Source organism: Symphalangus syndactylus, chromosome 2 (genome assembly GCF_028878055.3).
Source record: "Symphalangus syndactylus isolate Jambi chromosome 2, NHGRI_mSymSyn1-v2.1_pri, whole genome shotgun sequence".
Taxonomy (NCBI): domain Eukaryota; kingdom Metazoa; phylum Chordata; class Mammalia; order Primates; family Hylobatidae; genus Symphalangus; species Symphalangus syndactylus.
Genome location: NC_072424.2, coordinates 139805920 through 139831529, shown reverse-complemented (window position 1 = coordinate 139831529; position 25610 = coordinate 139805920). Strand labels below are relative to the sequence as shown.

At 39.3% G+C, this 25610-nt stretch overlaps 1 protein-coding gene across 13 annotated transcripts in view; it reads left to right on the top strand.

The window, feature by feature from the left end:
* Window positions 1–25610, top strand: part of PRKN (parkin RBR E3 ubiquitin protein ligase) — a 1390810-nt gene that overhangs the window by 438353 nt on the left and 926847 nt on the right. For 12 of the 13 annotated variants that reach the window (XM_055269079.2, XM_055269069.2, XM_055269055.2 and 9 more), the window contains one exon: window positions 17038–17278. The exons of the other annotated variant lie outside the window; for it this stretch is intronic. In XM_055269079.2, coding sequence (XP_055125054.1) covers window positions 17104–17278 — 175 coding nt within the window. In that variant the 5' untranslated portion in view covers window positions 17038–17103. The remainder of the gene's footprint in view (window positions 1–17037; window positions 17279–25610) is intronic. 13 annotated transcript variants of the gene reach the window in all.

Genomic DNA, 25610 nt, shown 5'->3' with positions numbered 1-25610 from the left:
TCACGCCTCGGGTGTGACCAGCCTTTGAAATGACTGGCATGGGTTGCCCCCACTTGGCTGTGAATTCTGCATTAGGCTTTTCTCTCTCATTTTTCATAATCAAAGCTAATTTTCTCACATTCCATCCCTTCACAAATTTCTATTTGTGATAGCTAGTTACTTGTTATCAATGTATGCCTCCCAATTAATCCTTTTGATTTAAATAGAGGTCTTCCATGGTAAACAATATGAATCACAAAAGAATGATGAAAATGATGGGAATTACATTAAAATAGCCCTTAAATCCAACTTTTTCTTATGCTCAATGTGAGTCCTGCTTGCATATGTGGTGCTTGCATTCCAAAATATAACAAATAATACGAACTCTCTGATTATGACTTACCAGAAACAAAACGTAGTATCTTCTAATTTTTTTGTAATTGTATTCCATCAGCAAAAACAGTACATTCTTCTTAAAAATAAATAATTTGATTCTGTCCAGTGATTTTTTTACAGGGAGCATGGTCTCTCTCTTTTGCCCGGGCTGGAGTGCAGTAGCGTGATCATGGCTCACTGCAGCCTGGACCTCCCAGACTCAAGCAATCCTCCCACCTCAGCCTCCTGAGTATCTGGGGCCACAGGCATGTGCCACCATGCCCAGCTAATTTATGTATTTTTTTGTAGAGACAGAGTTTTGCCATGTTGTCCAGGCTGATTCTGAACTCCTGGGCTCAAGTGATCCTCCTGCCTCAGACTCCCAAACTGCTGGGATTACAGGCGAGAACCCCCATGTCTGGCAATGTGCGGTGAATTTTTACAGGGAGACATCATGTCTTTTCCTCACAGACAAATCAGATTTTTGATATGTTCCTCTGGAAATTTATGAGCTTGTCTATCTGCCTAACCCACCTTCCTGGCTGGAAGCTTTCGTTGTGTCTCATCTGTCATCTGTTATCATTTTTCTGAGTTTCACACATCTGTACCATTAGATGGGACAGCCTTTGAAGACAATAGAGAAGAATTGGAGGGTTCATCTTAAGTGCTTCCAAATTCTACCTTTTAACTGCTTTGGTTATAGAATGAAGCAAGATTTAGATGAACACATCTAATTAACAATTAAAGTAGATATCTGTACTCATTGCTAATTTAGTCAGTCAAGGTAAGCAGTTCAACATGGTTTTGCAAGATGAACCTGGATGCAAATCCAGTGATTTCCCTTTGGGTAAGTTATGCATCTCTTTGAGCCCCAGTTTTGTTGTCCATCATCTTATTTCAAGGAGTCGTTATGAAATTAAAGTTTAGAGAATGCAGGTAAAATGCTTGATCTGTTTAAACGCCAGCTACTTGGCCAGATATTTTAAAAATAAAAAAGAAAACAACCCTCACTGCTAGGTACTTATGTTCCTAATGAATGCCTTACCATGGTCTTTCTCAAAGAAGAACTCGATATTGTCATAGCAACCATCCAAACCACACTGTGATACAAGTCTCTTCTTACATGAGGGTGATCTAGCATTTTGTTTTTGGGAGCAACAAATGAGAAGTTTGCCGCCTCTGCTTATGCTAATCCCACATGATAAATTTTATTGGAGTCAGTATTGCATGTATAATGCCAGTAGGCTTAAGAGTATGAAAATGAGTTGGAAATGTTGGTGAAGTTGTAGGCAGTTTGAAGATGGCCTACCTACTATCAGGAAGGAGGAGGTGGTATGTAGCACAAAGGAATGATTGATTTCTAAGAAAGAAAACATGAAGATAAAGGCTCACAGCTATAAAGATTTAGGAAAAACAAACAAACAAAAGAACATCCCAAAACAAGTTTGGAAAGGCACTGGATTCAATAATTAGCTAGCAAATAAACGTGATAAAACCTGTGCCCTAATGTGGCATTTTATATATTTACAGATCTGTTTAAAAAGGAAGCTTCCAATTTCAACCCAGGAATTTTAGCTGTTGTATCTGATATCATTTTTAATTTTTGGCTGTACAGAGTAATCGATAGAAAGTTTGTTGACAATCCAAAACCTGATGAGGTAAATGTGATTATGCTGCCACGCGGCACTTTGTAGTCTTTGGTTGTGTGGTTGAAACCACAGGATGTGGTCTACCAGCTTACAGTTGAGAGTTTGTCTCTAACTTATATTTTGCCCATCTCTCCATCTATGCCTCCGCCACCATACACATTTATCAACCATTTTGTCATGTATTTATCTGTTTGTTGTCTGTCTTTGTTCACTACAACTTCTGTGAACATGCTTTGGCTTGAAAGTGGCACACATCTCTTCTAGTCATACCCCATCGGATAAAAGGAATCAGTGTAGCCAACGCTAAATGTTAAGGAATCTGGGAAATCAGGTCATCTGGTGTCGGGGAAGAGGAGGAAACAGATTTCGATGAGGTGCCAGCTGTCTGCTACAATACTCATTTCTCAGCGTGGTTTGATGATTACAAATAAGATGTAAGATATTTAGTAAATATGGTGCTTAGTACAGTTCTTGGGAGTTATTATTGATATTCATTCATTCAACAAGCACGCACTGTACTGGTTTCAGTGTAATTGCGAAGATCCTACTATATAACTCCTTATTTCCCCTTATTTTCAAGGTGCAGAAATGAATAACCCCTTGTCATCCTACATTTCTTTATTTCTTTGATACAACACCCAATAATAACCTACACCTGCTTTGTCTTGAAATAATGCAGTCATCCCCTAATTAAAATGAAGTATCTGACATAAAGGAGGTACTACCCATGGTGCCCAGATGTTATGTCAAGTGTATATGCCAGAGGCCCTCTCGGGAAAAAAAAAAAAAAAAAAAAAAAATCTCCAAAATATCTGTGAAGATCCCTGATACCTGCCTGCTGCTATAGAATTCGAGAAGGACCAGTAAAATGTTGTATAATTCTTGTATAAAATGAGCCTTCACTACAGACTGGGTGGCTTAAATAAATAATATAAGTTTATTTTCTCACAATTCCAAAGTCAGGGTGTCAGTAGGGTTGATTGCGTCTGTGGCCTCTCTCCTGGGCTTACAGATGCCTGTCTTCTTCATGTACCTTCACATGGTCTTTTTTCTGTGTCTGTCTATACTTGAATCTTATCTTAAAAGGATTCCATTCATATTGGATAAGACCCACCCTAATGCTGACATTTTAACTTGGTTACCTCTGTAAAGGCCCTATCTCCAAACAGTCACATTGGGGGTACTGGGGGTTTGGAATTCAATGTATGAATTGTGAGGGGACATAATTTAGCCCATAACACTTGTAGCTGTGCAGCATATTGGCAGTAAATAGCAATGTGTGAGGTTGGCTACATAGTAACTGATTAACTAGATGAACTGCTAGTCTATGGCCCAGATGTATACAAATATCATCTCAGCTGTGAATGTCTTCAGATGGAGGACCTGAGTTGTCCATTATTCTTGTTCATTTTGAAAAGAAAATCCAGTAATAAGGATATTTATCAAAAACTGCCCAAACTTCAAATGTAAGTAACTACAGTGGAATTGCCATTTACAGGAGAACTGGCAAAGTTCAAGGGTCAGGATGTGAGATGAAATAACACAGTGTGGCCGGGTGCGGTGGCTCACACCTGTAATCCCAGCACTTTGGGAGGCCGAGGCAGGCGGATCACCTCAGGTTAGGAGTTCGAGATCAGCCTGACAAACATGGAGAAACCTGGTCTCTACTAAAAATGCAAAATTAGCCGGGCATGGTTGCATATATGTCTGTAATCCCAGCTACTCGGGAGGCTGAGGCAAGAGAATCACTTGAACCCAAGCGGTGGAGGTTGCAGTGAGCCGAGATTGCGCCATTGCACTCCAGCCTGGGCGACAAGAGCAAAACTCCATCTCAAAAAAAAAAAAAAAAAGAAAGAAAGATATAACATAATACATAAATATACCCAGTTACCCTTCAAAATCTCTGAAATTACTTTTACATTAGTGGATCCTGGGCCCATGAAAGCCCAAGAGCCAAGAATTAGCTGTTTTATTCCTTCTTTGCATTTAGGCTGTGGTTGCCATTCATGAAGGTCTCAGATTTGTTTATTTTACTGTTTTTATTTTATTTATTTCTGGCTAAATATATGTATTTAACTTTTGTGAATAATATGTGTACTTAGTATGTTTGTACTATAATTTGAAAATTTTAGAATATTGTTCAGGTAAAATTAAGGTGAATCTGGAGAACACGCTAGCATGTATCTTTATATCAGATAGAGGACACTGAACTTAACACATCAAGCAGGGATCAGGATCTAATACTTTTAATACAGTAGCATTTATTCCTGCTTGTAATTCCAGCACTTTGGGAAGCTGAGGCGGGTGAATCACTTGAGGTCAGGAGTTCGAGACCAGCCTGGCCAACAGGGCGAAACTCTGTCTCTACTAAAAATACAAAAATTAGCTGGGTGTGGTGCCACATACCTGCAATCCCAGCTGCTCAGAGGTTGAGGCATGAGAACTGCTTTAATCTGGGAGGCAGAGGTTGCAGTGAGCCAAGATCATGAGACTGCACTCCAGCCTGGGCAACAGAGCAAGACTGTTCCAAGGATTTTTTCACTCTATGCTTCTCTACTTTTTCATTGAGATAGTTACAAAAAACTCATACCATTTCCTTAATCCTCTCTTGTAGTCTCAGAAGGCACCAGATTTACTGGAGAATTCTAAAGACATAAAACCATGCATACATACAATACATACACTCACACATACATTTCAGTTGGATTGAAATATGATTTCCAGGATTTCTGCCATTCCAAAAATAGACACAAATCTTAGGTGAAAATAAAAAGACTTCTTGGCATGAAGATAATAAAAGTTATAAAGCACAAATGTATTTTTCTTTTCTCAAAAGAGAGGTGAGTGAGAGGCTCCCAACTGTTCATATAAATAACTGTGTGTAAAATGAGCTTGTAGCCGGAAAGGGTAAAACATAGGTCAGAAAGAAGTTACAACTAACAGTGACAAAATGAAGATGACAACATCATCCACAAAGACATTGACAGAAAAGTAGAAAAAAAATTCCATTCTATTCTAAGTAAAGCATTTACTGTCATTATCTTTTCTGTCAAAAAAAAAAGAAAAAGAAAGGAAAGCTTATCAAGAATTAAATGAATATTTTACTTGCAAATAATTTCCCAGGTATCTTTTTAAAATTATCAAAGTAATGTGTGCTTAGACTTTTTAAAATTTCAGAAACATACAAATTCCTCTCTTCCATCACTTAATCTCATTCTTCAGAGTTAATCACAATTTGCTATGTGTACCCAATAAGTTAATGCATATACAGAATGATACACAACTTACAGACAAATGGGCTAATAATAATAGTGCATGCTATTCTGCAACTTGCTGATTTTATTTAAAAAATAGACTGCCTTCTTTTCCGTGTACTTCTAGAATTATAACAAATGTTCACCAATTGTGTATATGAATGGCAGCCAGCCCAATATTGATGACTGTTTAGATTGTTGCCATGGTTTTTACTGTGATTGCAAAGGACATCCATGTACATGTGTTTTTGAGAACATATGTGAGAATTTCTGCATGTACATCTAAGACATTGATAAATTTTCCCAGAATAGCTTAATAGTGTATCCGTTTATTCACATTAGCTGTTTATCATAAGCACTTTTATTTGTATACTTTCTAATATGGATTTTAGCAGATGTGATTCTATTGTTTCCATTTTTATCACTTTGAGTGAACATCTGGGAGAGTGTGGAGTGTGGAGAGTGCTCCTGTCTGATGAGCAGTGGCAGTAGATTCTCATAGGAGTGCGAACCCTATTGTGAACCGCACGTGTAAGGTATCTAGGCTGTGTGCTTCTTACGAGAATCTAATTAATGCCTGATGATCTGAGGTGGACCAGTTTCATCCACAAACCACACCCCACCCCCATTGCCCCCATCTGTGGAAATATTGTCTTCCACAAAACCACTCCCTGGTGCCAAAAAAGATTCAGGACTGCTGCTGTAGACTGCACAACTGGTTTTTAGGATTCTACAAAGTCCCTATTTTGGGCATTATGCTTATTCACTTTAGAGACCTTCTCAAAACTGTAATAAGCTGCAAAATTTTAACTCATTTGCTATGTTATTTGACTGTAATTCTTCTATTTAAAACATATTGGTAATCTATATTTATACAATAGCTTTCTCATATTCCAAAGCAAATGTTTCTTTTGTATAAGCAACTTCGGATTTTGCTTTCATTTTTCCCTCCTTTCTTACGTCAGTTTGTAAGCTATGTGTAGGATATAGCAGGTTAGGTAGCTGAATTCATGACAGATAGCATGAAATACATACAATTTTTCATACTAAAAATTTTGTAGTAATACCACATTTCTTATTTTCTTATTTTTTTTTAAATTTTACTTTATGTTCTGGGATACATGTGCTGAATGTGCAGGTTTGTTACATAGGTATACATGTGCCGTGGTGGTTTGCTGCACCTGTCAACTCATCATTTACATTAGGTATTTCTCCTAATGGTATCCCTCCCCTAGCCCCCCACCCCCTGATAGGCCGCAGTGTGTGATGTTCCCCTCCCTGTGTCCATGTGTTCTCATTGTTCAATTCCCACCTATGACTGAGAACATGTGGGGTTTGGTTTTCTGTCCTTGTGATAGTTTGTCAGAATGATGGTTTCCAGCTGCATCCATGTCCCTGCAAAGGACATGAACTCATCCTTTTTATACACAATGGAATACTATGCTGAGTTGTATTTTATGGCATGGATGCAGTGGTTTTTTCTGTTCCTGTGTTGGTTTGCTGAGGATGATGGTTTCTAGCTTCATCCATATCCCTGCAAAAGACATGATCTCATTCTTTTTTATGGCTGCATAGTATTCCATGGCATGTATGTGAACAGCTCCTGCATTCATTCATTTTTTGGAAGGGTTTTTCATGTCTCTATCTCCTTCAGTTCCGCTCTGATCTTAGTTATTTCTTGTCATCTTCTAGCCTTTGTTTGTTTGTTTGTTTGTTTGTTTGTTTTTTGTTTTAGGTTCACAGCGTAGAGAGGAAGGTAGAGATTTCCCATCTACTCCCTCCCCCAACACACCCATACCCTCTCCATTATCAAGATCCCCCACCAGAGTGGTACATTTTTTTGCAACTGATAAGCCTAAATTGACACATTGTCATCACTTCACATTTATAGTTTACATCAGGGTTCACTCTTGGTGTATACTCTATGGGTTTGGACAAATGTATAATAATATTTATCCATCAACATAGTATCACCGAGAGTATTTTCACTGCCTTAAATCTTCTCTGTGCTGTCTCTATTCATCCTTCCATCATCCCTCAGTCCCTGGCAACTACTGATATTTTCAATATCTCTATAGTGTTGCCTTTATCAGAATGTCGTATAATACAACATGTGGGCTTTTCAAATTGGAATGGCGCAATATGTAGCCTTTTCAAATTGGTTTCTTTCACTTGGTAATATGCACTTAAGGTTCCTCCATGTCATTTCCTGGTTAGATAGTTCATTTCTTTTTAGTAATCAATAATATTCCATGATCTGTGTGTATGATAGTTTATCCATTCACCTGATGAAGAACATGTTGGTTGCATACAATTTTGGCAATCCTGAATAAAGCTGCTGTAAAGATCTGTGTGCAGGCTTTTGTGTAGACATGATTTTAGTTTTCAACTCCTTTGGGTAAATACTCCAGGTATTGCTGCATTGTATGGTTATAGTATGTTTAGTTTTGTAAGAAACCACCAGATTTCCAAAGTGACTGTACCATTTTGCATTCCCAGTAGCAATGAACGAGAGTTCTGTTATTCCATGTCCTCACCGGTACTTGGTGTTGTCTTTGTTCTGGGATTTATTCTAATTGGTGTGTAGTGGTATCTTGTGTTAATTTGCAGCTCCCTGAGGACATAAGATGTGGAGCCTGCTTATTTGCCATCTCTATATCTTCTTTGGTGAGATATCTGTTAAAGCCTTTGTCTCTTTTTTAATGTTTGTTTATTTATGTATTGATGAGTTTTAAAGGTTCTTTGTGTGTTTTGGATAATTTTTAAAATTATTCTGACCAAAAGTTTAATCAAATATACACATCACATTCAGTTATCATGTATCTTTATTTTACTTTAGTATAGAACAGTCTTCTCACACACACCTTATTTGCACCTTCAAAAATTTGAATCGTAAGGGCCAGTTGTTTGCAGAATTATCATGCAACCTTGATTTGTTTTATTGTCTCCTCATTGCTAAATTTGGGTTAAACTTTGTTGTCATTAATGCTGAATCCTTTGTAACTGACAATGCCCGTGTGAATCTTAGTTACAGTGATGCCTGCCAAATCTCTTATTGCAGAAATAACCCTCCTCTTATGAAATTATTAGGGAATCTGGGGCAGATACTTGGAAACTGCCAATATCCTGATGCCCAACAATCTTGGATCCATTTGCTGTAGCTTCTACTGGTGATCCTTGAGTGAATTAATTATTATATCAGTGCCTTCAAAAATATGATTGTCTGATGCCGACAGTTCTTGCCATATTTATTCTGTTGTTCGGTATAGAAGAACTCTTTCTTACTCCTCACACGTATACTTTTTAATATTGTCATATATTCATGGATTTTTTTCTTTAATGTATTACAACCTGTTATCAATCTATTCTTTTTTGTATTTATATTTTCCCAAACTTGGCCAGTGGGACCTCATTTGTCATAGAACATAGAGTATTGGTTGAATAAACTATGATTTATCCACACTTGAGGTTACTGTATGGTTGTGAAAAAGAATAAGGAAATGTGTGTATACTACTGTAGAATTAATTGTAGGGTAAATTAAGTGAAAAAAGAATTTTAATGAAAAAAGTATATATAACATGCTATCAATTATCTAAGAAAGGTGCTTAAATATACACACACACACCAGCTTCTGTTAAAGAGGTAAAGCAGAAATCTAAAAACAAACAAAAAGATAGTGAATATATTAAATAGACAAAAGTGGAAATGAGACAACTTTGACAATTTTATGTTTTTAAAGTTTGACTTTAGAAACTTGAAAATGTTTTCCATAATTATAAAACAGAATTAAATATTTTAAATAGAAAGTTCTAAGAATAAAAAATAAAGTCAAACAAATGAATGCAAGTATCTTTACTTGTAATCATAGCTACATTATTCCAAGAGACTTTAGAATACAGCAGTTTGACTATACATCTTTAATGAGGTACATCCCAAGACAAAAAGAACTGCAAGCAGAAAAATTTAAACTATGATTAGTGATCAATTTAATGGCATCATTCACATTGTGTATATAATGTAGTCTAAAATAATGAGTAATTATGTGACATCTAATCATTTCATTTTTACGATTTTGAACAAGAGGAAAGAAGATTAAGATGGAAGACAAAGGAGATTATTTCAAACCCTCTACTCCTCAGTTTGAATGGGAAATATCAGATTGAACTCATGATGTATTTTATCTTTAAAAAACGAACAAAACATACCTCTTGTCACTGAAAAAGCTGATAAACCTTTATGAATCCAGTAGCAATGAGTATCTCTAACCATCCACATCGTCATCTTTAAGTACCATTTTTATTTGTCAAAATGAATTTTTACAGGCCTAGAACAAAAAGTGTTCAAAGCGGACTGGAGTCTCTTGTCATACAAGATGGTAGGGAAGCTACCAAAGACTCTTGCGCCTCTGCCATAGTTCAGGAATCCATTCTAAGATGTGCCAATTAGCTATAGAAAACCACCAATCAAAGTAATAAGTACAATCGATGGACATCATTAATATGTGTATGTCTATAATTTGGTTTTTCTTTTTTTTTTTTGAGACTGATTTTCACCTTGTTACCCAGGCTGGAGTGTAGTGGTGTGGTCTTGGTTCACTGCAACCTCCGCTTCCCAGGTTCAAGTGATTCTCCTGCCTCAGCTTCCCAAGTAGCTGGGATTACAGGCATCCACCACCACGCCCGGCTAATTTTTGTATTTTTAGTAGAGACGGGGTTTCACCATGTTGGCCAGGTGGGTCTTGAACTCTTGATCTCAGGTGATCCACCCACCTTGGCCTCTCAAAATGCTGGGATTACAGGCATGAGCCACCACACCCAGCCTTTTCTATAATTTCTTAATAATGCTTTTAAAAGTTGCATTTTCATTCATTGCTAGAGTCAACTTATTTTGAAAATGTATAAACCAAGAAAAGAATAGAGCATTTATTCTGCCTTCCTATACAAAGTTTATCACTGAGTAACAAAATAGCTATTGAGGGAAAATTTATCTTGATAGAAATATTTTATCTAATAGTTGGAGAAGAAGTGATAATATCAAAAGATCACCATTTTACAATTTTAGCATAAATAAATTGTTCAAAATCGTGAAAATGAAATGATTAGATGTCACATAATTACTCATTATTTTAGACTACATTGTATACACAATGTGAATGATGCCATTAAATTGATCACTAATCATAGTTTAAATTTTTCTGCTTGCAGTTCTTTTTGTCTTGGGATGTACCTCATTAAAGATGTATAGTCAAACTGCTGTATTCTAAAGTCTCTTGGAATAATGTAGCTATGATTACAAGTAAAGATACTTGCATTCATTTGTTTGACTTTATTTTCATCAATAAATGAGACACCCAAATGTAGTCAGACTCAAGCATAGTCAGATAATGCTTCCTTCTTAAAGAACAAAGCAGCACCCTTACGAGAATCCCAGCAAAACATATTAAGCCTAAACCTAGTCAAGCCTGTAGAAACAAGTATAAAATTTTAAGAAATAAGGACAATGTAGAAACTGGTTCAGTAATACCACCCATATGCAATTGGCAAAATTCAGATTATGAAACATTCTACAACGGATTAACCCATTTTTCGTCAAATTTAATTTTAAAGACAGGAAGAGAGATGGGTGAGGGAACTTGTAAAAGCAACTTAAGAGAAAATGTTCTGAAATCAGAGAGTGTTGATGGCTGCACGACCTTGGAAATATTCTAAACACTGCTGAATTATACACTTTGAAGAACTACAATACGTTAATTATGTCATTAAAAAAACATTGAACGCCAGGCACAGTAGCTCAGGCCTGTAATCCCAACATTTTGGAAGGCTGAGGCAGGCAGATCACTTGAGCCCAGGTGTTTGAGTCCAGCCTGGGCAACATGGCGAAACCCTGTCTGTATGGCATATACAAAAAATTAGCTGGGTGTGGTGGCACGTTCCTGTTGTCCCAGCTACTGGGGAGGCTGAGGTGAGGAATCCCCTGAGCCCAGGAAGCCAAGACTGCAATGAGCCCTGATCATGCCTGCACTCCAGCCTGAGTGACAGAGGGAGACCTGGTCTCACCAAAAATAAATAAATAAATAAATAAATAAATAAAATTAAATTAAAAGGAGATATAATATACATTCCTTCCAGTCCCAAAATATGGACCTTGTTTGGCTCTCAATTCAAACAGATTTGGAAACAATTAAAATTATGGACACACAAATATTTGATGCCATTAAATGCTTATTTGTAATTTTTCAGTTCTTCTAGTGGTATTCTAGTTATGTTTTATAGGAAAATTCCTCCTTCATAGAGATACATATTGATCATTTTTGTTGAGTAAATAATATGGTATCTGACATTTGTCTCAAAACCATATAGGAAGGGAAAGTAGGTAGTGATACTGATAATATCAATTATCTATGATAATTGATACGGATAAAACGAGGTTGGACTCAAGTTGATAACTGTTGAATAAGGTGATGAGTAGATACATGGGTCTCATTATTCTGCAACTTCTGGATAGGTGAGGAATTTCCCCTCAATGAATAGAATTTTTTAAAATTCATAAGTACATTTTGTTCCCTTTATTTCAACTCCAACATCATGAAACTCCTTCTCACCTTCTTCTGCCACTGTGAAAAACTCGGTTTCCAAAAACATCAGTAAGTTTAGTAATTTTTCATCTTAACATAAATACAAATAGTTTCTGAATTCCTACACCTATATCATACCAGTAATCAACTTAGTAAATAAAGTACAAAATGTCTTTTGGGTTCTTTTGTTTGTACTAAAGGATATACAGAGCACTGTGTCCAAAAGTTACTTGAACTACTTTTATTTATGTACTGACTTATCAGCTCAATATGTTTCTGGTAATTTTCAGTTTTAGAGTTTGCATTTTTCCTCCTTTTTTATTTAATAAGTATTGTTGTGATTGTATGAAACATTTTCGGTGCCTCACACGTGAAACTGTAGATAAAGGCACATTAGGGAAACATGGCTCCCATTCGATCCCTTTAACCCATTTCCCTACTCCCTCATAGGTAACCATTTTCACTAACTTCGATTTTATCCTTTCTACATTTCCTTTTACAAAAACAGCTACTTTTGTATGTTCTTAATTTTCTTTGCTTTTGACATAGAAAGTCCCCTACTATATTCTATTTTCTGCTTTGTTTTCTTTTCTCTTCACTGATTGTACTTGTCTTCTATGGTCAGGCATTTCACTTGTTTCTGAAAATTTTCTTTTTCCTTTTCTTTTTTTTTCAGACACAGTCTTACTCTGTGGAGTAAGACTGGAGTGCAGTGGCGCAATCTAGGCTCACTGCAACCTCCGCCTCCCAGCTCAAACGAGTATCCTGCCTCAGCCTCCCAGCCTGTAGCTGGGATTACAGGCACGCACCACCACACCCGGCTAAATTTTGTATTTTTAGTAGAGATCAGGTTTTGCCACGTGTGCCAGGCTGGTCTTGAACCCCTGACCTCAGGTGATCTGCCCACCTCAGCCTCCCAAAGTGCTGGGATTACAAGCATGAGCCACCACGCCCAGCCGATAATTTTCTATTATAAATAATCCCACAGTAAACACCTTGCACAGATGTTGTTTTGCGATCACGGAGGTATATGATTTTGAATGTTAATCACTACCATTGGAATTTGGGGAGCGTGGCATAAACTCGCATGTGGTTCTGTTGGGTAGTGCTGACCTACCCGACGTGCCTGAGTTTCTGGGTTAGCTTCATCAAGAGGGCGTGTTGTTAAGCTCTGAAACCCTGACCCCAGTAATTCTATACAGCGTATTCCATGGCTTTAAAAACATTAATTTAATTCTGTCAAATAAAATGTATATATTTTAAAGTGTTCATAATATTTATCACAACTAGTAATAAAATAATACTTAAAAAAGAAGTGATACTTGAGGCATTTCTTGCATTGTTGACAATATAAAACACAATTTTAAAGTGGGTTTAATGGTCATAGCTTTGGTGATCCGATATCCTTTGTATTTACGAAAGAGGGAACCCAGAGAAGTGAAATCCTGACCCTACTTGCTCAAACAGCACTGTCCTCTGCTCTTCAAAACTAAATCACTTACTCCAGTTGCAGGCATGTAGCCAAATCAAGTGATTCCTGAGCTGTTTCCTCCTCCCCCTATGGAGCCCCTCTGGTGTAGGGTCCTCATGAGCAGCAGAAAGGTCCCAGGCCTGTGGCAGGAGGGACATGGAGGTGACAAGGCCCAGGCCTACGCTGGCCAATTAGTGTGGGGCTAATTGACCTTTCGCAGTAATTGTATTGCTCTTCCTTTGGGAATCAGAGAAGGGGCCTTCCAGTATCTTTACACAGCATAATATTTTTGATCATAATGAAAACCAGTCATGAGAAATGTGAAATAAATTCAAAGGCTAAATCACAAATATTCATCTTTTAGAAGTCCCCCTTTTTTTAAATGAAGGATCAGTTTGAAAGGATAGTTTCTGTTCTCATCCAATTAATATAAGTTGGCATTTAGTGTTCATTGAAAACTATGGAGGGGAACTGGAGTTCAAGAGAAAAAATATCATTGGGAACAATTCCCTTTTTGATTATTCTGAGTTACTGTGAACATCTCTGGCTCTCTTGTCTGGAAACACATTGCATTGTTAGCAGTGACTAAACAAAATAGTTCTTAGCCATTATATTAAAAAACACCTTTAAATAACACCTTTTTTTTTTTTTTTTGGAGTTGGAGTCTCGCTCTGTCACCCAGGCTGGAGTGGACTGGTGCGATCTCAGTTCACTGCAACGTCCACGTCCCAGGTTTGAGAGATTCTCCTGCCTCAGCCTCTCAAGTAGCCAGGAATACAGGCTTGTGCCACCATGTCTGGCTAATTTTTTTGTGTGTATTTTTAGTAGACACGGGTTTCACTACATTGGCCAGGCTGGTCTCAAACTCCTGACCTCAAGTGATCTGCCCTCCTTGACCTCCCAAAGTGCTGGGATTACAGACGTGAGCCACCGCATTCGGCCTAACTTATTAAATGATTGCCATTTTGTCTTTTCTTGCCATGGAAAATACATTATTAAAAACTGTGATGGGCTTCCAACCACATCTGCTTAAAGCCAGGTGCAGTGGCTCAGGCCTGGAATCCCAGTGTTTGGGGGTCCAAGGCAGGAGAATCATTTATGCCCAGGAATTTGAGGCCAGCCTGGGCAGCGTAAGTGAGATCCCATCTCTAAAAAAAAAAAACAAAAAAAACAACTAAAACATTAGCTAGGTGTAGTGGCATGTGCCTGTAGTCTCAGCAACTCAGGAGGCTGCCATGAGAAGATCACTTGAGTCTGGGAGTTCAAGGCTGCAGCAAGCCTTGATCATGCCACTGCACTCCAGCCTGGGCAACAGAGTGAGACCCTGCCTTAAAAAAAAAAAACCTGTTTGTTAGAAGCTATTTTCAGAAGAAGCAAGAAATAGAAAGAATGCCAAGATTGTTCAGCACAAAAAAGGACAATTTAAGGTGTTATTAAAAGTGTGTCTTCAAAGTTCTTTAAGAAAGAACTCAATGTAAAAATGTTTTAACATTAGAATCTGTTAACACTATTGACTTTTAAATTAGTCTGATCATTCATGGCTGATTGTATTCCTTCCCTAGCTAATAAATTGTGTAGAGCTTGAGTCCATTTGACTTTAAATTCTATGTCTTTTCTTTCTTGTTCTGCTGATTCCCTCTGTGGCACTTTGGGCACTGAGCTTATGACTGTTTATATTCATTGATTCATTCACTCCTTCATTCTTTCTTACTTCCCTTCAGTCATTCACTTTTTCAAACTTTTAAAATTCATAGATATGTTTCTACATCTCCTGGCTCCAAAGCACTGTATGAGGCATTCTGATAAATACTAGTATGGCCAAGTTGCTGCTCTCAAGTATTTCTAAAATAAGTTGGGAGATAAGACTCAGACACACATGCGCGTGCACACACACACACACACACACACACTACATACCGTCCAAGCTCTAACCACTGCAATAAGAAGAGCACAGTAAGCAAAGATTTTTAGATTCAGATGAGGGAGAAAGGTGTTACTTTTCTCTAGGAGGATCACAGGAAGTACCTGAGCCCCGCCTGAACATGGAAAGGCAGGGACAAAATGTGGATAGAAACCTCAGGATAGGCTAGGTGCTAATTCTCCACTTTTCCTTCTGTGGCAAAGCTCACGTGCTCCTGTGCAGGTCCTTGAGTGTACTCGGATCCTGATGCCCATTTTTTTTAAACGACTTAGGCTAGAGGCTGTGCACAGCTGGAGGAGTGCTGCCTGACAGGGAGCTGATCATGGACAGTGATAGCTTGTCCAAATAGAATGGAAAATAGAGGACTGTCTGCCATTATTGCTTAAAGGACAAGCACAAATCTCAGCGACATAAAAGTATGCCATCTTTCTTATGTGCCTGCAGGTCAGTGGGGGTGCCTGCAGCCTCAGGCTGGCTTCATCTGCAGGCCCCTGCTTCACCCTGTGAGTGTGGCTGCTCTTGGTCACCTCTGTGGGTTGGACTCAGGTCTGGGCGATGTGTGAACAGGTAGAAGCTTTCTGGGAGGTTCTGTTTTTTGCAACGGAGTCTTGCTCCGTGCAGTGCAGTGCAGTGGTGGGATCTCAGGTCACTGCACCCTTCGCCTCCTGGGTTTAAGTGATTCTCCTGCCTCAGCCTCTTGAGTAGCTGGGATTACAGACATGCGCCACCACGCCCGGCTAATTTTTGTCTTTTTAGTAGAGTCGGGGTTACACCATGTTGGCCAGGCTGGCCTTGCACTCCTGACCTCAAGTGATCCACCCACCTGGGCCTCCCAAAGTGCTTGGATTACAGGTATGAGCTACTGTGCCCAGCAGGGATGTGCTTTTGTTGGACCTTAGCAGTGGGACAAATACAAGGCCCTGGTTCAACCACATCTGCTAATGTCCCTTTGGCCAAAGCCATTCACAGGGCTGGGCACAAATCACAGGGAGGAAGTGGGGAGCATGATGTATGCGCACTAATGTACGGGCGTGCATAATTTCGAAGAATAGTTTAATCTGCCACATGTATAATATAGGAGGGGTAAGGAAGATAAATCGTCAAATCTAGATCATAATCTAGAAAGGAAAAAAGTACAAACACACTTGAAGAACATGGGAGATGTTACAGTCCATTTTACAAGTAATACTGAGACACTTTAGAAAGATTATGTAGCACACACCCAGAATTCTTGTACGTATTGGACTGGAGTATGGCGATATCGGATGTGGGGAGTAATTACAAAGCTATTATCATGAGGAAGGCCTAAAATGGGGAGGTGACTATTGAGATATAAAGGAGTTGAAGATGTGAAGGGTAATTCTGAGACAGAATTGCTAACTGTTGGTGCCTTGCCGATGTCAAAGATTAGGTAGGAGGAATTCAAGATAGTGATTCTCTTGCAGCCCATTACAAAACATGGGAGGATAATGAGATTTTTAGGTGGGAGGGGAAGGCTCGAAGCGGGTGATGTGGGGGATGGTTTTTCCTTTGACAGAAATCCGGAAGTCATGCAGGGGAGCACTTCAGGTCAGAGAATGATGCACAGTGGCCTCTGCTGACTGGGAGCAGTCCTGGGGAGAGGCTGGGAGCTCTGAGAATGGTGTTGTCTGTCTACCATGTGTAGTGTGTAACTGCTGTGGCCAAAGGAGCGCCTAAGTTGGTCAGTTACATGTCACTTTCCCTTCCCTTCTAACAGGGAGGACAAGTTAAACTCTATCTCGCATTTCATGTTTGCCATTTCCTTTTTTTTTTCTACCTTGCTCCCAAACAGAACTGTGACCTGGATCAGCAGAGCATTGTTCACATTGTGCAGAGACCATGGAGAAAAGGTCAAGAAATGAATGCAACTGGAGGCGACAACCCCAGAAACGCGGCGAGAGGCTGTGAGCGGGAGCCCCAGAGCTTGACTCGGGTGGACCTCAGCAGCTCAGTCCTCCCAGGAGACTCTGTGGGGCTGGCTGTCATTCTGCACACTGACAGCAGGAAGGACTCACCACCAGCTGGAAGTCCAGGTAATTGGAATGCTCTAAGATTATTAAATCATTTTGTTTGTTTGTTTAGTGCAGTCTCCATGGAGCGTGGCCTCACCAGGTGCATATTCAGTTTATGATACGTTTTTGATTGGAGTCTCTAATTCACTACAAGGAGACATCACTGTAGGTGGAGTACTTTGATGTAAAATTTGAGAATGCATTTATTATAAGTACTATGAAACAGGTTTTCATATTGAGATTAAATATAAGAGGTATGTTTCTAGTGATGTAGAAACATTCTAAAAAGCAGAAAGAACTTTAAAGCTAATTGAGCCATTCGTAGTTTCTAAAGCCACATGTTCCAATGGCAATGACATCCTTAGTGTGAAAGGACTCTTCCTTCTCTCTGTGCTACCACCCATTTCAAAATGCATTTCAAAATGTTATTGTTTAGTTATTTTTAAAATATTAATACGTGTCTCTTAGTCTTTTATTCTCTAATCTAAATAGTCAAAGGTGTAATAGAATTAATTTTTACTGTGCTTGACAGAAGACACAAAATAATCACAATGACTTTACAGGGTAAAAGTTGATTTTCCTCCCACATACAATAGATCCTGGCAGTTGTGGGCTGGTATGGCCTTCACGGTGTCAGAAAGTTCTGGGACCTACGAGATGGAAGCCTAACGTAATAAGAAATGCCTCCTACTAAAATTACTAAATAAAATTTAAGGAACTTAAAAATTTTCGACGAGCTTGCAAAAAATAAAAAAAGATAATTTCCAAAGACAAGTGAAAATGTAGAAACAACATCTTTAAATACAGGAGTAGATAAACCCGGAAAGTAAGGCAATAACTGATGCTCTGGTGATCTTGAGATGATTGTGGGAGGGAAAGAGGCTCTGCTTCATGTGAGCTGGGCACCTCAGGTCTGGAAAGAAGAATTGAGAAATGGAAATAAATGTCAAAAATGGGGAAAAATGAGATAAATCTAAACCCCTGCAATACCCTTGTGATCCAGAATAATATATTAATATAAATATCAAACCTAAGCTCATAACAATTCTGGTGTTTCAACCAGAGTTTGTGTAAGGTCACTCTGACACTGACACCTCTAGAGAAAAGCCCTGCTAAAGGATACTCATGCTCCAACATTATAAACCAAACAAGGGAAAATTCCATCTTGAGTGTGTATGAAACCAGAATATGCCACCCCAAAATATGCCACTTCAGCATAAGTATTATTCTGAGTTGATTATTTTGAGAAACAGTAGACACAGGACAAGCTCTAAAAACAGAGCAGAAGTCACCCTTTTGTAAGGGAAATTTATATCTGCCAAGGAAATCTCCATTCGTAAGCGTGTCTCCCTCTCCTTACTAGGATGAGGAGGACAGAGTCTCTGGAGACTGTGATCCTTGAGAAGGCACCAACTGAATAATCTGCTTAACAAACCTTACTCTTGCCTTCTCCTCTCCCTCTCTTCCTTTGCCATTGAAGATGGTATTCAAGCCTGAATTTTAGGCCACTTCTTTGAGATTTACGCACTTTTTCTGGGCGTCTCACATGTACAGTCGTCCCTCCCCATCAATAGGCAATACGTTTCAAATCCCCCAATGTATGCCTGAAACCAAAAATGGTACCAAACCCTATATTTACTATGTTTGTTCCTGTAAAACTGTATAACAGATTGGATTTATTATGTTAGGAGACCTATCTACTAGTTCTTTAATTTGATTTCCCAAAATAAAATTCTTACTAAAAATAAAAAAAACACATTGTTTAGAGCAAAATTAAACCTTGACTTATTATCTGAATAATAAAAAAGCAATTTTAGCACAATAATCATATTGTGTACATATTCACATTCTTTAATCCGTTTCCTAGTGCATCTGTCTCTACTATCTTATCAAGCATATTTATCTGAAAATTTTAGTCTTCTTACTATGTTTTATCATAAAATTGCCCTTGGTCTTCTCCAGAATTTTCTTTTATGAGAATGAACTTAGAATTATTGACACTTTCAATTGACTCTCTCTCTCTCTCTCTATCTAGACTATAATATTTTAGCTAAGAAAATATAGTATTCTCTCTATATAGGTTCTGAAGTACCAGTAGGCACTGAGAAAATTCTGCTAAACGTCTAATATTCTCTTTATATTTTTAAATTGAAATGTGTAATTATTTCAACCCAAACAATAGACAATAAATTCTAGTAAATTTATGGAATGCAGTAAATGACAGCAGCTTTCAGAGTACTGTATGATCTGTGAGGATGCACTGTTTCACCTTTACTTTCCACCCATGTTTGAGTCACATCTAACCTCTGATCACCCTATTTCTCATTTACCCCTCTGTCTTGTGGCCTGCCAGACTTGTGCTTTTTGCAGGCTAGGGACTGGCTCGGGCAACTCTACATGGTGCAGTTGGGGGCTGCAGGGGTGCCATCCTAATACACTTCTCCCTGCACCACTACAGACTGGGGGCAACTTCCTGGCACCCTACATGCTGCCACTAAAAGGCCTCTGTAAAGTTATATTGCATCTGTAAAGACTGGGAAAACAGAGATGGCGTATCCCAGGTCAACTTTCAGATTTAACTCTGTATTAAACTGACAGCTAAACTACAAGTAATCTTCTCCTACTCATTAGAACTGGAAGGAATCCTTTTCAGAACTCTTACTTCCTATTTTGTACTCCAGTTCCGACTTCACCTTTTAATCTCTTTGAGGACGGAGTTTTTGTCCAATTAACTGTAGTTTTCCCCAAAATCTCTTAGAAAAGTGGTGATACATGTTTACTAAATTGCTTAAAATTGTAAACATAGTAAGTCATTCAACAGAACTGTGCATTTAGCTTTTAGAACGAATGCTTTATTTAAAATTATACAGAGAAATTGAGATTTCATCTCTTCAAATGTCTTGGTTCATTCTTGGTTTGAGTTAAGACTTTGAATGGAATGATTTGAAATGACTATATGCAAACAGTATGCCTATATGATTATTTTTCTTCACTAAAAATTATAGCATAAAGTTACTAGAGCAGAGATTCACAAACTGTTCTGTACAGAATTATCTTGCATGCTTTTCCCTGTTTCTTTGATGGCCAGAATGGGGAGAAAAAAAAAATCTTACTTCATTCTTTTTCTGTGACCAGAAATTTTGATGTATTTGTCTGGGGGTAGAGGCCCCAAAATGTTGGTACTGACCACACTCAGAGAAACTCTGCCCTATGGCTAAGGTTTTCCAGCCTTGCAATTATGGATCCTACCTGTTGTTCTCACGGAATAATTGGATGCCTGGTGGGAGAACAGAGGCAGGTCGGTGAGAGGTGAACACACCAAGCCAGTCACAGCAGCCTGAGACGATTCTTCTCTACGTACTTCATATATTGAACACATACAACATCTGTCATTTGAAAAGACGCAAAAGATCCTTGGTTATACAATGTTTGAAAACCTCTGCTTCAGAAAAAGAGATTAAAATAAATCCCAATTTTCTGTGCTCCCAGAGTCTTCAATTTTAACTTCGAAGAATATAAGTGCTGGCTGGCCATGGGAGGGCTCTAATGGGTGAATAGCTGGGCTGTAGCCGCACATGTTGTCGAAACAAATGGAAACTTCTGAAACCCAAGAAGGCGCCTTTGAAGTATTTTTAGTCGTCAACATGAGAGGTGATAATATGATGTACATGAAGAACCAGTTACACTGTTGGTACTAAGAACGCAAGCATGTCACACTAAAGACTTGTAAGAGGACGTCAAAGAACTGGAACGAGTCATTGAAGTAGTTTTTACAGCAGTGCCACTCAGGCTTTAGTGCTCATCAGAATCACCTGAGGACCTATAAAAGCACAGATGACTGGGCCCAGACTAGTTGGCCTTGGATGGAGGCTGAGAAGTTGAGTTTCCAACAAGCTCCCAGGTGATGCTAACACTGTGGGCCCAGGGGCTGTGCTTTGAGCAGTACTCCCCTAAATAGTAAAAAATAGTATTGCTTAAAATATAGTCAATGAATAAAATCTGTTTTACTATGTTGTGAACAAGAACACTGAACTGCACCTGGGCTCCAGGGTGCCTGGGTGTAAATTACCTTCATGTGTTGTTGGTGTTTCCTAAATGAGGCGCCATTCATCATCTCCTGACAGAAGAGATGAAGCTATTGGACCTAGCAAAAAAAGAGGAGGCTCCTCTAATATCTGTCATACAGTTAATGAACTACATAAACAAATAATGATCAAGTCCTTACTCTGTGCCAAGCACAGTGCTAGGTAGAAAATGCAGCAGAAAATAGAAACAGACAAAATGCGTACCTCAGCGGAGCTATTCTATTTGGAGCAGAAGATAATAAAGAAACAACAAACTAATAAGTGTGTGTTCTGTGGAGAAACAGCAGAGTAAGGGGGACAAAGAGTATTGGTGGGGAGCTTTTTGGAATATACGGCAGCTGCGAGGCCTATGTGATGAGCTAACCTGTGAGGAGGGCACCCTCAGGGAGCATCCATTTGTGTGCAGGCAGAGACAACAGCAACTCGTGAGCCCCAGGCAGGGCCCTGCCCAGGAAACGCAGCAGCCAGTATGGGGAGGAGCTTGGAGCAGGTGGAGCTCGGAGAAGAGGATGTCAGAAAAAGGGCAGGATGGAGAGGTCAGGCAGGGTCGGCCGGGCCCAGGATTTGACCCTGTTGAGAAAATTTGACTTTTGAACAATGGAGTGACATGATCTGACTTCAGGAAGGCTCACGCTGGCTGCTTGTGAAGGAACTGCAGGAGGAAAGGGTGGAGGCAACGCAACCGGGAAGGTTTTCAAATCCTAGAACTGCTGCACTGCCCGGAGCATCGGGAACGGGCCATACCTGCAGGCGGTGTCGGTGAGTGCTTGCCGCAAACCTGGCACTATAGGAAACCCTGTTTCCCTGAAATACCTCTTTTAATTCCTTGCAGCCCTGTAAGGTAGACCATGTTCATATCCTCTTTATAGATGAGGTAACTGCACAGACCACTTGAGGAACCGACCCAGAGAATTCAAGCCGTACCCAGGGACCGTCTCACTCTAGAGCTTATGCAAAGTATCCGGTAGCCTGTGTTTTCCTGAATATAGATATCAGATGAAAGGAATTTTTGCATTTCCTCTACATATTTTGGTTAGAAAGTAGATATAGTCTTAAAATCGATCTTTTTGAAGAGTCATAGTAATTGATTTCAGCCAAGTAGTCACATTTTAAAACTCTATATCACATGGTATAGTACTTTTTCAGAATTTTTTGCTTTTGGAAGGAAAAGAAAAACTCTGGTAATGTTTTCCAGTTTTTTTCGAGTGTTACTGTCTAGGTTACTAAGAAAGCATTTAATTATATGGAAGAACAATTTACTATACAATAGGCTTTTTAATTCTTGCTAAATGAAATAGACTAGTTTTGATGAAACAGTACATCAGGCTTCTCCAATCCATGGCCCACAGGCCGCATGCCACCTAGGACAGCTTTGAACACAAATTCCTAAACTTTTTTTAAAACATTATGAAGTTGGTTTTTTTTTTTTTTTTGCAATTTTTGTTTTTAGCTCATCAGCTATCATTCGTGTATTTGATGTGTGGCCCAAGACAATTTTTCTTCCATTGTGGCCCAGGGAAGCCAAAAGATTTGACATTCCTGCATTATGTGCCAGAATAAATTATTGAAATATGACTTGTAAAGATTAAATGGAAAAAATATAAAAATAGACAAATTTTTAGAAATTTAAAATAAATGCAATTGAATTTAAGACTTGAACTCTGGAGATATACCATTGATACATTATAATTGTTAGAGAATATGTTTTTATCAACAGTTTTTTGCCAGTGGTTGAATGTAGTACAAAACGAAAATTATTCTGGGATTGTATATTAACTAATGCCAGCCAAATGCTAATCAGTCATGGAGGCCTGCTAATGGAATAAAGTGATAAGCTTTTGACTTAATTCTCATTTTATCCAAAACCAAATCTCAAGTACTTGAAAATGTGTGTTATACATGCTAATGACTTTAAGCAAGAGGGTGTGAATTTCTTGGTGTTTTGCACAGCTTTAAGGATGCCTCTTGGGTAAATCTTCCTTGAAAAAAACCAAAATTTTGGCAGTCATACTGGAGTTGATATCAACATAAAATAATCAAAAATACATTATTATTTTGCCAGGATTTAATCTTTCTTCCAACACTGAAAATTTTACTTTTCAATATTAAAGGTGAAAACACAGAAAGTGATGATTGCCCTGCAGTGAGAGGTCTGCCAGCCTCACATATTGCTGGTTGGGGAGGGATGGTTGAGGTAGGGGGAAAATCCTGAAATATTTTCCAAGAAGTTTGTACACCACTGTAGATGCAGAACTAGTTGCTCCTTACTCTTTTTTTTTTTTTTTTTTGAGACAGAGTTTTGCTGTTGTTGCCTGGAGGGCAGTGGTGTGATCTTGGCTTACTGCAACGCCTGCCTCCTGGGTTCAAACAATTCTTCTGCCTCAGCCTCACGAGTAGCTGGGATTACAGGTGCACATCACCACTCCTGGCTAATTTTTGTATTTGTAGTAGAGATGGGTTTCACCATGTTGGCAGGCTGTTCTTGAACTCCTGCCCTCAGGTATTCCGCCTGCCTCGTCCTCCAAAAATGTGCTCCTTCCTCTCTATAGTGCTTTACGTACGGTCATGTCATTACTTGCAACATATTTGTTTACACTTCTGAGGAGCACTCATCAAAGTCAAGTCAGTCATCTAATACATTTTCTACCTCCCTTGCCTGGCACATGAGTAACGAGAGATAAAGTTTTGTCATACTGTCAAAAAGCTTTATCCACCATGTGAAATATAACTCTTATAGCTCTTCAACTCTTATGAGTCACATGTGGCAGGAGAACATGGTTACTAATTGCATATGGAAAACGTGGTGGAGTGTGCCTTGGGTATGCAGAAAGCAAGCGACAGTCCTGCCCCAAGGAAGGTAGAGCTTGGCAGAGGGGTCCTTCGAGACAACCATGCCTTGGGGCCATATACCTGTCAAAGAGCAGCACTCACATTTGTTTTAATCTGCTGCCTTCTGGGTAATTCTTATGTATAATAAACCCATTGATGGGAACAGGCGATACAAAGGTTAGTAACAGGAACCAGATCCTCCAGTAGCTCACAGTTTGGCAAATGCACATACACAAGTTGAAATGGAGTAAGTTTTAAAAAATGGGTACAATGACAGTAATATGGGGATTTAGAGGAGGGAGAAGCAAACACAGACCCTGAGCCTGGCTTTGAAAGACAAGAAGGCAACATTGGAGATGTTGGGAAGAGTTAGGTCCCATGCAGGTGGCCAAGCTTCGTGGAGTCTGTTGTAGGTTCAGGGGTTCCATGAAGTCGGAAGAGGGGGTTTCCTGCACTCAAGAGCTCTGATGCCAAAAGTCACAGCTGCTGTGACTTTGCATCTCATCTCTCCACCTCTTCTGGTATTTAAGAAAGTATTCCTCATGCCATGCATATTTTTTCCTTTTTTTTTGAGACAGAGTTTCACTCTTGTCATCCAGGCTGGAGTGCAGTGGGGCGATCTTGGCTCACTGCCACCTCCACCTCTTGGGTTCAAAATTCTTCTGCCTCAGTCTCTGAGTAGCTGGGATTATAGGCACCCACCACCACGCTCAGCTGATTTTTGTGTTTTTAGTAGAGATGGAGTTTCACCATGCTGGCCAGTCTGGTCTGGAACTACTGACCTCAGGTGATCCACTGACCTCGGCCTCTCGAAGTGCTGGGATTACAGGTGTGAGCCACCATACCCGGCCCCATGTTTTTGCTTATATACTTGCAAAAGGAAAGGAGACATGCCATGAAATAGAGCTGGAAGGAGTATCAGCATGCAATTGACAAAAGCTGTGGAGAGGAATGCCATGCTGCCCCAAGATGCCCCAAGTGGGCAACACAGGCTGAGCTGGCCCCATCTACCTTGTGCTTTTGTTCGTGCCTGTTTGGGTTCATGCCTCTGTGGGAGTTGTTTTGCTTTTTGTGGTTGGTTATCTGTTTTGAAACATAAACAAATAAAAAGTAACTGTGGGGGAGAGTAGGTGAGAAATGACAGCATTGGTTGTTGAAGTTAAGTAAAGTACTTGCAGGGAGCCTCAAAATGTTTTGATTCTTCTGAAGTCACCTCTGCAAATTCATATTGTGATTTAAAGGGGAAGGGAGACATTGCATTCAAGACTCCATGAGGCCTGGCTGGACAGTGTGCTCTTCGAAAGAGAGGCCTCTACAAATGGTAGTGTCTGGGTGTCCCTCTTCTGGAGGCCTACAAACCCTGAAGTGTTTCAGAGGACACTGTCCATATGCCAAGATGGGGAGATCTGCACTTGACAGGAATGAGCGCAGAGGCAGGA